General features: G+C 34.6%; 1 protein-coding gene across 1 annotated transcript; it reads left to right on the top strand.

Annotated features, from left to right (window-relative positions):
• The first annotated feature begins 209 nt into the window (after positions 1-209).
• LOC142239604 (uncharacterized) lies at positions 210-7500 on the top strand. The gene is made up of 3 exons (XM_075311399.1): positions 210-409; positions 780-896; positions 7252-7500. Exons 1-3 carry the CDS (start codon positions 281-283, stop codon positions 7429-7431), a joined length of 426 nt encoding a protein of 141 aa, XP_075167514.1. The 5' UTR covers positions 210-280; the 3' UTR covers positions 7432-7500.
• Positions 7501-15851: the final 8351 nt, after the last annotated feature.

The raw sequence follows: 15851 nt of genomic DNA, 5'->3' as shown, positions 1-15851 counted from the left end.
GTCAATTTAAGATTTTAAGTATAATTCGTTGTTTATAGCGGCTTGTGAGTGGCATAAAATCCAAACAAATATTTTTATTTGTTTGTTTATTTTTTGCTGACATTTAGTTTGACATTGCGATGAGCTGCTTTTATGTTTTTGCTACTGAGGCTACCTTATAAATAATTGTATCATGGTTCGTTATATAAATAAATGCTGAAATGTTGGCATTGATACTCATATCAATTCCCTTTTTTAGTTATTACAATAATACTATTTGTCAATAAACCAAAAACTATCAATGGATAATCCAAATTCTTATCGTCAAAGTAATTGGAGTGAAGAATCTATAGGAAATTATACATCTCCCGAATCTATAAAAAAGCGTTTGACCATCGGCAATATTTGTTACCTAAATCGACATCCAGAGGTAAATTTATTAATAAGGCGCTTCGCAAAAAAAAACAAAACGACCAAAGAAATATTTTTTAAAAATCTGAATTTATTTCGAGAATGGTGAATGAGTAACTATGATATTATTCCGATATCTAAGATTCATATGATTCCTAACGGAATTTCTAGAAAGATGAGGAAATTTCCTTATTGCTTATTTGGGATTGACCAAAACTTTTACATCTTTTATATGAAGTGAAAGGCACGTAAGAAATTGAATCATTATTGCTCACTGACTGACTGAGATTAGACGCATTTATTGGGACACTGGCCAAGCGCTTCGCACTTCTTCGATGTTGAAAGAACGTCGACAGTTTTCAGTTTTTATTTTTTTTCTGTATTTTCAGCTAAGAGCAATAATAAGAATGTTCCTTCATGAATTAATCAACAAGCAACCTGAAAATATCTACGAATTTTCAGCAGCACTCTTCAATCTCAACAATACTCCCTTGTTGGTAACGAAGGTACGTATAATTCAAATATTTGTCCGCAGACACTGCACGTGGGACAAAGTCGTTAAACATTTTCTGCTTGATAATCGGTTGACTTTGTTTTTCATGACTTTAATAAAGGGTTGAGAAATTTTTCTTTTTTGGAATTTCCGGTTAATTGCATCTCCATATTTCCTTATTCCCTTATTATTTATAAAAATAACTATTTCCTCCCAAACGAAATTTTAGATATTTATTTAGTTTGCAGCATTTTTTCTGTAACACAAACAATGTAGGAACAAATATTCAACTTTTCAAATTATACCTTTCCCACACTGAACCATGACTAACCCAACTATAATAAAAAAAAAAACAAGTATATACGGCCGTAAGTTCGGCCAGGCCGAATCTTATGTACCCTCCACCATGGATTGCGTAGGAACTTCTACTAAAGGCTGTCATCCACAATCGAATTACTTGGGTTGCGATAACACTTGCCGATGGCAAGGTATCGTAAAGCTTTTTAACACTGTCTTCTAAATTGTAAGTTAGTCCATAAGGGGTATATATTAAACAAAAAAAAGCCGATTAAATACGTATATAATTCAGTTTGACAAAATTTTCTGTAGAAATAAAATTTTGACAAAATTTTCTATAGAAATAAAAACTTGACAAAATTTTCTATAGAAATAAAATGTTGACAAAATTTTCTATGGAAGTAAAATGTTGACAAAATTTTCTATAGCAATAAAATTTTGACAAAATTTTCTATAGAAATAAAATGTTGACAAAATTTTCTATAGAAATAAAATGTTGACAAATTGTTCTATAGAAATAAAATGTTGACAAAATTGTCTATAGAAATAAAATGTTGACAAAATTTTCTACAGAAATAAATTTTTTACAAAATTTTCTATAGAAATAAAATTTTGACAAAATTTTCTATGGAAATAAAATGTTGACAAACATTGCTATAGAAATAAACTTTTTACAAAACTTTCTATAGAAATGAAATTTTGACAAGACTTTCTATAGTAATAAAATTTGACAATTTTTACATGGCTGTTAGAGGCCATATACTAACGAAATATACCAAATTTCAACCGCATCGGATGACTTTTGCTCCTCCAAGAGGCTCCGGAGGTCAAATCTGGGGATCGGTTTATATGGGAGCTATATATAATTATGGACCGATATGGACCAATTTTTGCATGGTTGTTAGAGACCATATACTAACACCACGTACTAAATTTCAATTGGATCGGATGAATTTTGCTCATCCAAGAGGTTCCAGAGTTCAAATCTGGGGATCGGTTTATATGGGAGCTATATATAATTATGGACCGATGTGGACCAATTTTTGCATGGTTGTTAGAGACCATATACCAACATCATGTACCAAATTTCAGCCGGATCGGATGAAATTTGCTTCTCTTTGAGGCTCCGCAAGCCAAATCTGGGGATCGGTTTATATGGGGGCTATATATAATTATGGACCGATATGGACCAATTTTTGCATGGTTGTTAGAGACCATATACTTACACCACGTACTAAATTTCAATTGGATCGGATGAATTTTGCTCATCCAAGAGGCTCCAGAGTTCAAATCTGGGGATCGGTTTATATGGGAGCTATATATAATTATGGACCGATATGGACCAATTTTTGCATGCTTGTTAGAGACCGTATACTAACATCAGGTACCCAATTTCAAACGGATCGAATAAATTTTGCCCCTCCAAGAGGCTCCGGAGGTCAAATCTGGGGATCGGTTTATATGGGAGCTATATATAATTATGGACCGATATGGACCAGTTTTTGCATGGTTGTTAGAGACCATATACTAACACCACGTACCAAATTTCAATCGGGTAGGATGAAGTTTGCTCCTCCAAGAGGCTCCGGAGGTCAAATCTGGGGATCGGTTTATATGGGAGCTATATATATTTATGGACCGATATGGACCAATTTTTGCATGGTTGTTAGAGACCGTATACTTAGACCACGTACCAAATTTCAACCGGATCGGATGAATTTTGCTGCTCCGGAAGGCTCCGCAAGCCAAATTTGGGGATCGGTTTATATGGGGGCTATACGTAAACGTGGGCCGATATGGCCCATTTTCAATACCATCCGACATACATCAATAACAACTACTTGTGCCAAGTTTCAAGTCGATAGCTAGTTTCGTTCGGAAGTTAGCGTGATTTCCACAGACGGACGGACAGCCGGACAGACGGACGGACGGACGGACATGCTTAGATCGACTCAGAATTTCACCACGACCCAGAATGTATATACTTTATGGGGTCTTAGAGCAATATTTCGATGTGTTACAAACGGAATGACAAAGTTAATATACCCCCATCCTATGGTGGAGGGTATAAAAAGATCGATCCAATACGTATATAATTCAGTTTGACAAAGTAGACATAAAATTTTGACAAAATTTTCTACAGAAATAAAATTTTAACAAAATTTTCTATAGAAATAAAATTTTCACAAAATTTTCTATAGAAATAAAAATTTTGACAAAATTTTCTATAGAAAGAAAATTTTGACAAAAATTTCTACAGAAATAAAATTTTAACAAAATTTTCTATAGAAATAACCTTTCACAAAATTTCTATAGAAATAAAATCTTGGTAGATTATTTTTGGCTCGAGTGGCAACCACGATTATGAACCGAATAAAATTTGAACAAAATTTTCTATAGAAATAAAATTTTGACAAAATTTTCTATAGAAATAAAATGTTGACAGTGATGAAAATTTTATTATGAACCGAATAAAATTTTAACAAAATTTTCTCTAGAAATAAAATTTTGACAAAATTTTCTATAGAAATAAAATTTTGGTAGATTATTTTTGGCTCTAGTGGCAACCATGATTATGAACAGATATGGACCAATTTTTGTGTGATTGGACCAATTTTGGTATGGTTGTTAGCGACCATATACTAACACCACGTTCCTAATTTGAACCGGATCGTATGAATTTTGCTACTCCAAGAGGCTCCGGAGGTCAAATCTGGAGAACGTTTTATATGGGGGTTATATATAATTATGGACCGATATGGACCAATTCTGGCACGGTTGTTAAAAATCATATACTAACACCATGTTCCAAATTACAACCGGATTGGATGAAATTTGCTTCTCTTGGAGACTGCGTAAGCCAAATCTGGGGATCGGTTCATATGGGGGCTAATTATGAACCGATGTGGACCAATTTTTGCATGGTTGTTAGAGACCATATACCAATACCATGTACCAAATTTCAGCCGGATCGGATGCAATTTGCTTCCCTTTGAGGCTCCGCAACCCAAATCTGGGGATCGGTTTATATGGGCGCTATATATAATTATGGACCGATGTGGACCAATTTTTGCACGGTTGTTAGATACCATATAACAATACCATGTACCAACTTTCAGCCGGATCGGATGCAATTTGCTTCTCTATGAGGCTTCGCAAGCCAAATCTGGAGATCAGTTTATATGGGGTCTATACATAATTATGGACCGATGTGGACCAATTTTTGCATGGTTGTTAGAGACCATATACCAACATCATGTACCAAATTTCAGCCGGATCGGATGAAATTTGCTTCTCTTTGAAGCTCCGCAAGCCAAATCTGGGGATCGGTTTATATGGGGGCTATATATAATTATGGACCGATATGGACCAATTTTTGCATGGTTGTTAGAGACCATATACTAACACCACGTACTAAATTTCAATTGGATCGGATGAATTTTGCTCATCCAAGAGGCTCCAGAGTTCAAATCTGGGGATTGGTTTATATGGGAGCTATATATAATTATGGACCGATATGGACCAATTTTTGCATGCTTGTTAGAGACCGTATACTAACATCAGGTACCCAATTTCAAACGGATCGGATAAATTTTGCCCCTCCAAGAGCCTCCGGAGGTCAAATCTGGGGATCGGTTTATATGGGAGCTATATATAATTATGGACCGATATGGACCAGTTTTTGCATGGTTGTTAGAGACCATATACTAACACCACGTACCAAATTTCAATCGGGTAGGATGAAGTTTGCTCCTCCAAGAGGCTCCGGAGGTCAAATCTGGGGATCGGTTTATATGGGAGCTATATATATTTATGGACCGATATGGACCAATTTTTGCATGGTTGTTAGAGACCGTATACTAACATCAGGTACCAAATTTCAACCGGATCGGATGAATTTTGCCCCTCCAATAGGCTCCGGAGGTCAAATCTGGGGATCGGTTTATATGGGGGCTATATGTAATTATGGACCGATATGGACCAATTTTTGCACGGTTGTTAGAGACCGTATACTTAGACCACGTACTAAATTTCAACCGGATCGGATGAATTTTGCTGCTCCGGAAGGCTCCGCAAGCCAAATTTGGGGATCGGTTTATATGGGGGCTATACGTAAACGTGGGCCGATATGGCCCATTTTCAATACCATCCAACCTACATCAATAGCAACTACTTGTGCCAAGTTTCAAGTCGATAGCTAGTTTCGTTCGGAAGTTAGCGTGATTTCCACAGACGGACGGACAGCCGGACAGACGGACGGACGGACGGACATGCTTAGATCGACTCAGAATTTCACCACGACCCAGAATATATATACTTTATGGGGTCTTAGAGCAATATTTCGATGTGTTACAAACGGAATGACAAAGTTAATATACCTCCATCCTATGGTGGAGGATATAAAAAACAATTGTTTTCACATTCTGTAACAAGAGTCGTTTATCGCAAAAAGTCTGTACTTTTCTTCCAAATAAACTTCCTTAAATCGAAAAACAAATGGTTTGTCTAAAATTTCGTTTGGAAGGGAAGAATTATTTATTTATTTATTTTTTTTTTTTTTGAGTTTGCAAATGCACACTGTATCATAGATTAGGTTAGGTTAGGTTAGGTTATGTGACAGCCCGATGTATCAGGCTCACTTAGACTATTCAGTCCATTGTGATACCACAGTGGTGAACTTCTCTCTTATCACTGAGTGCTGTCCGATTCAATGTTAAGCTCAATGACAAGGGACCTACTTTTTATAGCCGAGTCCGAACGGCGTTCCACATTCCATTGAAACCATTAGAGAAGCTTTGAAACCCTCAGAAATGTAACCAGAATTACTGAGGTGGGATAATCCACCGCTGAAAAACTTTTTAGTGTTCGGTCGTAGCAGGAATCGAACCCACGACCATAAGCGTAGGAAGGCCTCTGGGGAGGGGGCTTAGACCCCCCCAGAATTTGAAAACCTATTGACGATTTTAAATTTTTATAAAAATTAAACAAGTATATACAACCGTACAAAGTTCCGCTAAAGATTTCATGCACAATCGAATTACTTGGGTTGTGGTAGCAGTTGCCGATGGCAATGTTTGAAGTCTGATATTTATGAAATAGAGCTGTGATTGAACTTATGGTTTAGTTGAATAACTAACAGCCTGTTTCTGTATGTCGAACGAGTTCAATCGATCGACTGAAATGCAGTTTGTTGGTTATAAATTCAGCTGTTTGTTTCCATTTTAGTCGATCGAAAGAGCTCATTCGACCTACAGAAACAGGCTGTAAAGCTCCTTTATTATATTGTCTGGTTTAGTCATCTTAATTAAAAAATAGTAATTGGTATTAAAACTATTCTTTCATAAATTAATATCTTAATAATGCTGCAAAAAAGCGTCGCCAAAAAAGAAGTGAAAATGTTCTTTTGGGTCCCGAAAATGTTCTTTGGGTTCTATATTTATAAAGACCTCGAGCTTCAAGAAACAATAATTTATAATAATTTTTATATTTTTAATGATTTTTAATGCATTCTAACGCTTGTTTGAATATTTTCAAAAATTATCGATTTTTGAATAATTTTTACCATTTTATTTATTCTTACTCTTTTTTTAAACTATTTGAAAAAAGAAAACAAAAATTACGTATTAAAATATGAAAAAACGGAAGTAAAAAACGTCCTGTATAGTTAATATAATTAACTTCTTTGTGAGGACATTTTTGGAAGTGCTTTTAAAGGTGTGCCTTTAAAACAAACCCCAATTTTGTTGCTGGGAAAAGTGTGGAACTACTTTTAGTTGCTTTATTATATATTATTTTGATGTCTATTTTTTTATTCTTTTTTATGAAATAAAACAATAATTGAACCTATAAGTTCAGTCTATATATTTTTGGCTAGGGGGGCTATAGCCCCCCCTAGGAAAATTGTCTAGCTACGCTAATGCCCACGACCTTGTGTATGCAAGGCGGGCATGCTAACCATTGCACCGCGGTGGCTCCCACACACACACTGTATCATAGTGAAGGATAAAACAATTTTATATCCGAAACATGGGTTTATTAGGAGTTTTTCTTAATTCTTATAAATTTTCCAGATCAATTGTGAACTCGAAAAAGTGAAGCAGAACTTAAAGAAAAATCAATGGTCTCAATATGATGCCGAGGATATTTTTTCAGAAAAGGTGTCAACACATTCGCTAATTTCAAAATCGTCCACTATCGCCGATATAGAAAATATACTTCGCTATTCTATGATTTTTAAGGATGCAATTTGATACTAGTGATGATGGCATACATTCTGAAGTTTGATTTTCTACAAATAAATAATATAAATTTCACTTCAACCGTTTTCACTTCAAGCTTTGTACCGACGGGATTTTTCCCTCCTTTGGGTAAGGTAAGTATAAGAACGGGAAAAGTGTGATGGGAAAGGCGACTTACGATTAGACAGACAGCTCTCCTCTAGTGTAAGAAGGGAAAAAAGGGAAAGGAAGGCTTACGACTACAGAGACGGCTCTCCTGCAGTGTAAGTGAGGGTGGGAAAGGAAGACTTATGACTAGAGAGACGGGGTAGAAGGGAAAGTGAACTACACTTGAACCTTCCGAAAAAGGTTTATGATATTCGGCTTTTGTCGAAATAAATCTTTGTACAAACATCTCTCTTTTCCACATCTCTCTTTTCTTTTTCAAAACGAATGAAGTAAGATGAAGCACGCTTAAAATAAACTCAGCCAACTGCACTAAAATCGATGACTTGACGTTGGCAAAGGAAAAGAGAGATGTTTGTGCAAAGACTTTTTTCGGCAAAAGCCGACTATCATAAACCTTTTTCGGAAGGTTCAAGTGCGGTTCACTTTGGGTTTAGTGAACTACCAGAATTCATTCTGAAGTAGAGCATGCTGATGACGACTGTGGTAATTACGAAACATGCGTCCATCAAACCATCTTGCAGTCTATAGGGCTTTGCCCAAATAAATTTGACAAACATTCTTTTCTTTTGTTGGTTAAGCTACACTTGTAGTTTAGTCAATGCATGGTTTTAAGCTGAAATCAAAAATAACAATACTAATTACTTACGCTAGTTTATAGAGCAAATAATAGCTTATAAAATAATATTTAAAGTTCACGCAGAGAAGGAATATGATCACCTCAACCATGTTTCGAGAGCAAAATGTTATTTTTGGATGGTGCTCTTGAAACATGGTTGAGGTGATCATATTCCTTCTTTGGGTGTTCACTTTTCTAACTACAAATGTAATTCATTATTATTATATTTTGATTATTCACATTTATAATATGTCGTGGCTGGAAACGAGGGCGTCCGACTTCCAGCGTCACACCTTAAACAATTATGACTCGTGAGTTAAGACATATTTGTATACCCATCACCATCGAATGGTGACGGGGGTAAAATAAGTTTGTCATTCCGTTTGTAACACATCGAAATATCGATTTCCGACTATACAAAGTATATATATTCTTGATCAGGGAGAAATTCTAAGACGATATAAGCATGTCCGTCTGTCTGTTGTAATCACGCGACAGACTTCAATAATGGCGCTATCGTCCTGAAATTTGGCACAGATTCGACTTTTATTTGCAGGCAGGTCAAGTTCGACGATGGGATATTTCGGTCCAAGTTTTGATATAGTCCCCATATAAACCGACCTTTGGGGTCTTGGGCTTATAAAAACTGTAGTTTTTATCCAATTTGCCTGAAATTGGAAATCTAGAGGTATTTTAGGACCATCAAAAAGTGTACCGAAAATGGTGCCTATCGGTCCATGTTTTGGTATAGCCCCCATATGGACCGATTTCCCGATTTTGCTTCTAGAAATCTGGAAATCTAGAGGTATTCTAGGACCATAAAGAGGTGTGCCGAAAATGTGGTGTATTGGTCCATGTTTTGATAGAGCGCCCATTAGACCGATCTCCCGGTTTTATTTCTTGGGCTTCTACAATCCGTAGTTTTAATCCAATTTACCTGAAATTTGAAATCTAGAGGTCTAGGACCATAATTTTAAATCTAGAGGTCTAGGACCATAAGGACGTGTGTCGAAAATGGTGAGTACCGGTCCATGTTTCATATAGCCCCCATATAGACCGATCTCCCGATTTTACTTCTTGGGCTTCTAGAATCCGTAGTTTTTACCCAATTTACCTGAAATTGGAAATCTAGAGGTATTCTAGGAAAATAAAGAGATTTGCCGAAAATGGTGATTTTCGGACCATGTTTTGATATAGTCCCCATATAAACCGATCTCACGATTTTACTTCTATAATCCATAGTTTGGCTCCTAGAATCCATAGTTTTTATGCAATTTTCCTGAAATTGGAAATGTAGAGGTACTCTAGGAAAATAAAGAGATGTGCCGAAAGTGTCCATGTTTGGATATAGCCCTCATATAGACCGATCTCCTGATTTTACTTCTTGGGCCTCTGAACCCGTAGTTTTTACCCAATTTGCTTGAAATTGGAAATCTAGAGGTATTCTAGGGAAATAAAGAGATGTGCCGAAAATGGTGATTATCGGACCATATTTCGATATAGGCTCATATAGACCGATCTCCCAATTTTACTTCTTGGACTTCTAGAATCCGTAGTTTTTATCCAATTTGCCAGAAATTGGAAATCTAGAGGTATTCTAGGACCATAAGGAGGTGTGCCGAATATATTGTGTATCGGTACAGTTTATGATATAGCCCCCTTATAACCCGGCCCTCCGACTTGGGGTCTAGATTCTAGAACTACAATTAGATGTGCTGAATACTGTGTGTATCCTTCCATGTTTTGGTATAGCCCACATTACACCGAACTCCCGATTTAACTCCTCGGGTTTCTAGAAATTGTAGTTTTTATCCGATTTGCCACAAATTGAAAATATTTTGGACCCATAACAAAATGTATATGATTTAGTTTTATCGGTCCGTTTGGTAAGGCCTCAATATAGACCGATTTCACTTATTGAAACTGAATGCAAAATTTCCAAATTTTACTTCCCGTAATCATTTAAATAATTGAAAATCTACAGATTTTAGATTTTGAAATAAAGGCGTTATTTCATCATTTTCTTGCACACTTACAAGAGACGTTTATGATTCATCTAAAACTCAAACAAAAAATGGTTCTTATAAATTCAGAATCTGATCTAGTCTTCATAGGTAAAATCTTAACATTTATCTGTGGGAAGCGTACTGGTTGAACTGATATAATAGGAAACTATTATATTTGATGGTGGTGGTGGGTTGATGGTGGTGGGTATTTAAGATTCGGTCCGGTCGAACTTACTACTGTATATACTTGTTTGGATATAAATATTTTTATATCGATTTGTTCAGATGCACTTTATTCGCTATAAAAGACAATTGCACTTAAAACATGACATTATGTACACACAAGGGTCGCGTTAAAATTTTTTTTCTGGCAAACGAAATTTTAAACCAGTGAATGCTAATAAGAGGTGATAGTGTATCTTAGATAGGGTCGCGAAAAAAAGTTCATGCAGTCACCCCCCAGTTTTGTAGCATATTTGAAGACAATTTCAGAACACTAAAACTTTTTTTTTTCGTGCACCCTACGACCCCCCGAAATGCAATTTACTGTGCTGTGTCGTCATTTGAAGTCCGATCGAAAAGAAACGCATATCGTTGTTCATGGTTGATCAGGGGCTATATTTCGTGGATTGGTCATTTTTGACTCCGACGTCAAATTTGATTTTTAATTTTTTTTATTTCACTTCGTATACCCCAATGATGCCCATTTCTTATAACCATTATAAAGATCTTATCAAAATATGAAACTTTTGCTTTGGAAGTATTTAATTATATTCATAAACAAAAAAGTTACAGAGATTTTAAAAAGTCAATAGGTCACCCTACACCATCAAATAGCTTTTGCTGTGTTGTCATGATATCCGATCGAAACCACACATCGTTATTCACATCTACGAAATTAATTTGAAAGGTATTTAATACACACAAACTGTTTATCTGTAAATTTCTAACCGTATCATTGTATACATACTCGTTGTGTGCACTACGGCATTTTCAGCGTTATGCAAAGTTCTTGTGTTTTTGCTTGAACAACTTGAGAGCCTACTGTTTTAAAATCTAACAATCAATCTAACAATAAAAGTAAGTGGTAACGGAATTGTGGAAAATTACGAAGATCGTTATGCTGCTTACACATTGGTTAAATTTCTGCCTTTCAACATCTGACTACGCCGTATTTTTTTTTTGCGTTTCTTGTCATCTTCACAATGGTGAGCAATGTTGTCACATGATTGTTGTTAGATTTTAAAACAGTAGGCTCTCAAATTGTTCTAGCAAAAACACATGCACTTTGCATAACGCAGAAAATGCCGTAGTGCACACAACGAGTATGTATACAATGATACGGTTAGAAATTTACAGATAAATAGTTTATGTGTATTAAATACCTTTCAAATTAATTTCGTAGATGTGAATAACGATGTGCATGTGGTTTCGATCGGATATCATGACAACACAGCAAAAGCTATTTGATGGTGTAGGGTGACCTATTGACTTTTTAAAATCTCTGTAACTTTTTTGTTTATGAATATAACTAAATACTTCCAAAGCAAAATTTTCATATTTTGATAAGATCTTTATAATGGTTATAATAAATGGGCATCATAGGGGTATACGAAGCGAAATAAAAAAAATAAAAATCAAATTTGACGTCGGAGTCAAAAATGACCAATGCACGAAATATAGCCCTTGATCAACCATGAACAACGATATGCGTTTCTTTTCGATCGGACTTCAAATGACGACACAGCACAGTAAATTGTATTTCGGGGGGTCGTAGGGTGCACGGAAAAAAAAAAGTTTTAGTGTTCTGAAATTGTCTTCAAATATGCTACAAAACTGGGGGGTGACTGCATCAACTTTTTTTTTGCCTTAGGCCGTGACCCTACCTAGTGTATCTTGTGTATCTTTTACGATCTTGATATTAAACTCTGCATATTCACCGACATTTTTCCAAAACTAAATCACAAGCTTATGTCATGGTGAAAGTTAAACTCTGTTCGTGAAGGATACATTTCCTTTTTTATAGCTTGGAACTAAAAGCAATAGAAAAAAGCCAATTATGTTAATGTTTTATTATTTACACGTTTAAACTAGTGGGAGTTAAAATATACCTAAAATGTCCTGTATTGGCTATTTCTGATGGATGGCAACGAAACAATGGGGATATACGCTAGTAACCCAAACCGAGGAGCATCCATCAGTGAAAAGCCAATGGGCTTAGCTTATATGTAAGAAGAGAAATCCGTTTTTAAACACATTACAAATACAAATTCCTCCAAGTTTTGAAATGGATAGAAAACCCATATTGAGAAGAAAGCTACACCGAAAGAAAGTTTACTATTTTTTATGAAAAATGAACTAACCCATAGTAAGAATGACCATGATTTGGCGCCAAAGATTTTTTTCATTTAGATAAGTTCATGATTTTCTTATAAATTAGTTCGTGTATTGCATCGTATTTTAGTTCATTATTACTATGCTGTGGGAAGAATATACTTAAACCCATACAAAATATTCCTGCTATCCGGAAAAATTAACAATTTTTTGGGAAACCTGTATTAAGAAATTGGTTTGAAATAAACTGTTTGTCAGTATAATTTTCAAAAAAGTAGAGAAATTGAGGAATCAAAGGTACAACAAGCCTTTATACAACTAAAAAATTTTTCGTGCAAAACAAGTCAATTTTCTATTACCACCAGTATTTTATTTCAAAAAATTATTATTATATTACACAAAACTATGGCTTATGATATACAATAAAGGAAATATTTTTATTCGTACATTGGATGCAGTTATTTGTCGGTAGATAGTAATTGCTTCTTCAAAAGAGTAATATTCTATGTTAGTAGGACTAAACTAATTAATTTGAAATTTTCATGTTTTCTATCCATATGAAAGATGTATGTGGCATAAGTTGCTATATTCATTGAATTGTTGTCCAATTTCATCGATTTTGGCTAACTTTCGTTGGGCGGATTTGTCTTATAAGCATCTGAAATTGCAAAGTTAAACAAAATATAATAATATATTTCTTATATTTTGTTTAACTTTGCAATTTCAATTTCAAATTCTATCGTACATATTGATTTTTCACTTACGGGTTTTAAGAGTATTTCCTAGAGCCAATAAGGATATCAGCTTAGTTAGCATTAAATAGTAAGAATATTCCAAACAATTACCATTACAAGGCCTTTCTACCTGCAAGTGAAAATAATTATTTTTAAGAAATTGAAATTTTGGTGGACTAATGGGACGTTTTTGAAATTATTCTCCGAATATATTTGAAATAAAAAATATTATAAAATTAGACATAATTTCCACTTGTCAGTATAGCATTTAGTATTTAAGGTGGATATTAAGTTCGAGTTTAGCGGCTAAAATTTTTTTTCATGATAAATTTTCTTTAATAATCCATTATAAAAAAATAATCTTTATTAAAAAAACTTGGTTTGGGCTATTCTCCATCAAGTTATATTTAAATTTGTATCGAAGACGTATAATTTTATACTTTTCTTAGTGATTTATTTTTAATTTTAGCGGCTAAACTCGAACTTAGTACTCACCTGTAGGAATTGCTGTAACATAAAAAAATATAGATTCAAAAAACTGGTTGCATCTCCAACCTGTGGTCCAGATGTAGAATAAATATAGATCATCCTATTACCACAGTGTACAGTTCCTTAATCTATAATTTGATTTTTATCAATAAAAAGCGTTTTTGATTTCTCTAACATCACATCATTCTCTTCTCAGTTTCTAAAATGTTTCGAAATAAATGTATTTTCATTAATAAACACCAATACCGCACGTACAATTTCGCAAAATTAAAACCACGTGTGCATTTCATAAATGCATCAACAGAACTGAATGCAGCAATAAAACTCAAAGACACAAATAGTCATAAAGGATACATACCTGCCGTAATGAAAAACAACTCCACACACACACACACGATTCGTTTCTGATCTCGCTTTATACCCTAAACCACATAGTGGTCAGGGTATAATAACTTTGATACACAGTCTTACAAAAGTTTACATACCCCAGATTTTTTTAGGTTTTTAACTAAATAATTTTTATAAATTACTACGCGGAGATTTATTTCCTTTTAATATAGATTTTTATTGAAAAAGAAAACAAAAACTAACATATATACACATAAATTCATATTAAAACATAAAGAAAATTAATTTTTGTCTTTTTTGTTAATTTACATAAGTTTACATACGTTTAAAAAATATCATTGAATCACTCTTAATTAATATCTTGTGTGGCCCCCATTCGCTTTTATGACAGCAGACAGTCGAGATGGCATAGATAGAGCCAACTTTTTGGTTATTTCAGGTGTGATACTATTCCACTCATCCTGTAACGCCTCCTTCAATGTTTGAATTGATGTTATTCGACGTTTACTCAGGCCCCGTTTCAAAATGTCCCACAAATGCTCAATAACATTTAAATCAGGAGATTGTGGGGGGTGGTCTAGCTGATTTTTTACATTGTTGAGAAGCCACTCCTTTACAATTTTCGAAGTATGCTTCGGATCGTTATCCTGAAGAAAAATAGAATGTTCTCTAAGATGCAAAATTTCAACACTGGGTAGGTAGCTATCTTTCAAAATATCTATATACATGGTCTTATCCATAGTGCCATCAATGAATCTTAATTTTCCAACCCCGTTTGCGGCCATGCATCCCCAGACCATGATTGATCCACCTCCATGTTTTACCGTGGAATTAACATTTTTCTGTGAAAACTCGGTATTTGGCTTTCGCCAAACTTTTGCTCGGCCATCACCTCCAAAAACCATAAATTTACATTCATCAGTGAATATTACCTTTTCCCAAAATTGAGGATCATTAATGTGGGCATTTTCATATTTACGAGCGTATTCTAAACGTTTTTGAATATTCACTGGTCTAAGTAGTGGTTTTTTTCTGGCAACTCTGTTATTGTACCCTTTTCGTTTTATGCTTCTTCGCACAGTTTGGTCAGAAACAGTTATTCCTAGATCGGTCTTCAATTTTCGATTTAATTCCACTGCACTTTGTTTTGGGTTTTCTTGGATGGAGCGAATTACAGCCCGTTCCGACCGGTCGTCGAGAATACGGGGACGGCCGGGACGTGCCTTAGTCTCAAAATTTCCATTTGCTTTGAAATTTTTTATTATGGTTTGGACTGTAGACTTCGCTAAATTTAATATCGTTCCGATTTCACTGAGAGATTTTCCATCATTCCTCAATTTAACGACCAGTTTTCTAATTGGCTCCGAAATTTCTCTACCTTTGCCCATTTTATAACCGCAATTGATACTTATGATCTTTATTTTTCACGTATGACCACCTTCTTTAAGATAACAAGCTCTACTAATGATTTGAGTCAAAAATTGCGAAATTTGCATCGGTACTTATAACGGTACATCATTCTTTGGACAGCGTATGTAAACTTATGTAACCTTGCAAAGTCACATGTTTCATGTTTTTTGTTGTTGTTTATAAACAACACCAAAAAAAACTCAAAAGAAATGTAAGAAATACTTTGTTTTACAAATTAGTTTACAAAAAGTAAAACATATATATGCATTTTTTATTATATATCTTAAGAAATTAGAATGTTTTTAATCGTATGTAAACTTTTGTAAG

The sequence above is a fragment of the Haematobia irritans genome, chromosome 1 (assembly GCF_050003625.1).
Source record: "Haematobia irritans isolate KBUSLIRL chromosome 1, ASM5000362v1, whole genome shotgun sequence".
Taxonomy (NCBI): Eukaryota; Metazoa; Arthropoda; class Insecta; order Diptera; family Muscidae; genus Haematobia; species Haematobia irritans.
This window is presented reverse-complemented; position numbering and strand designations above follow the sequence as displayed.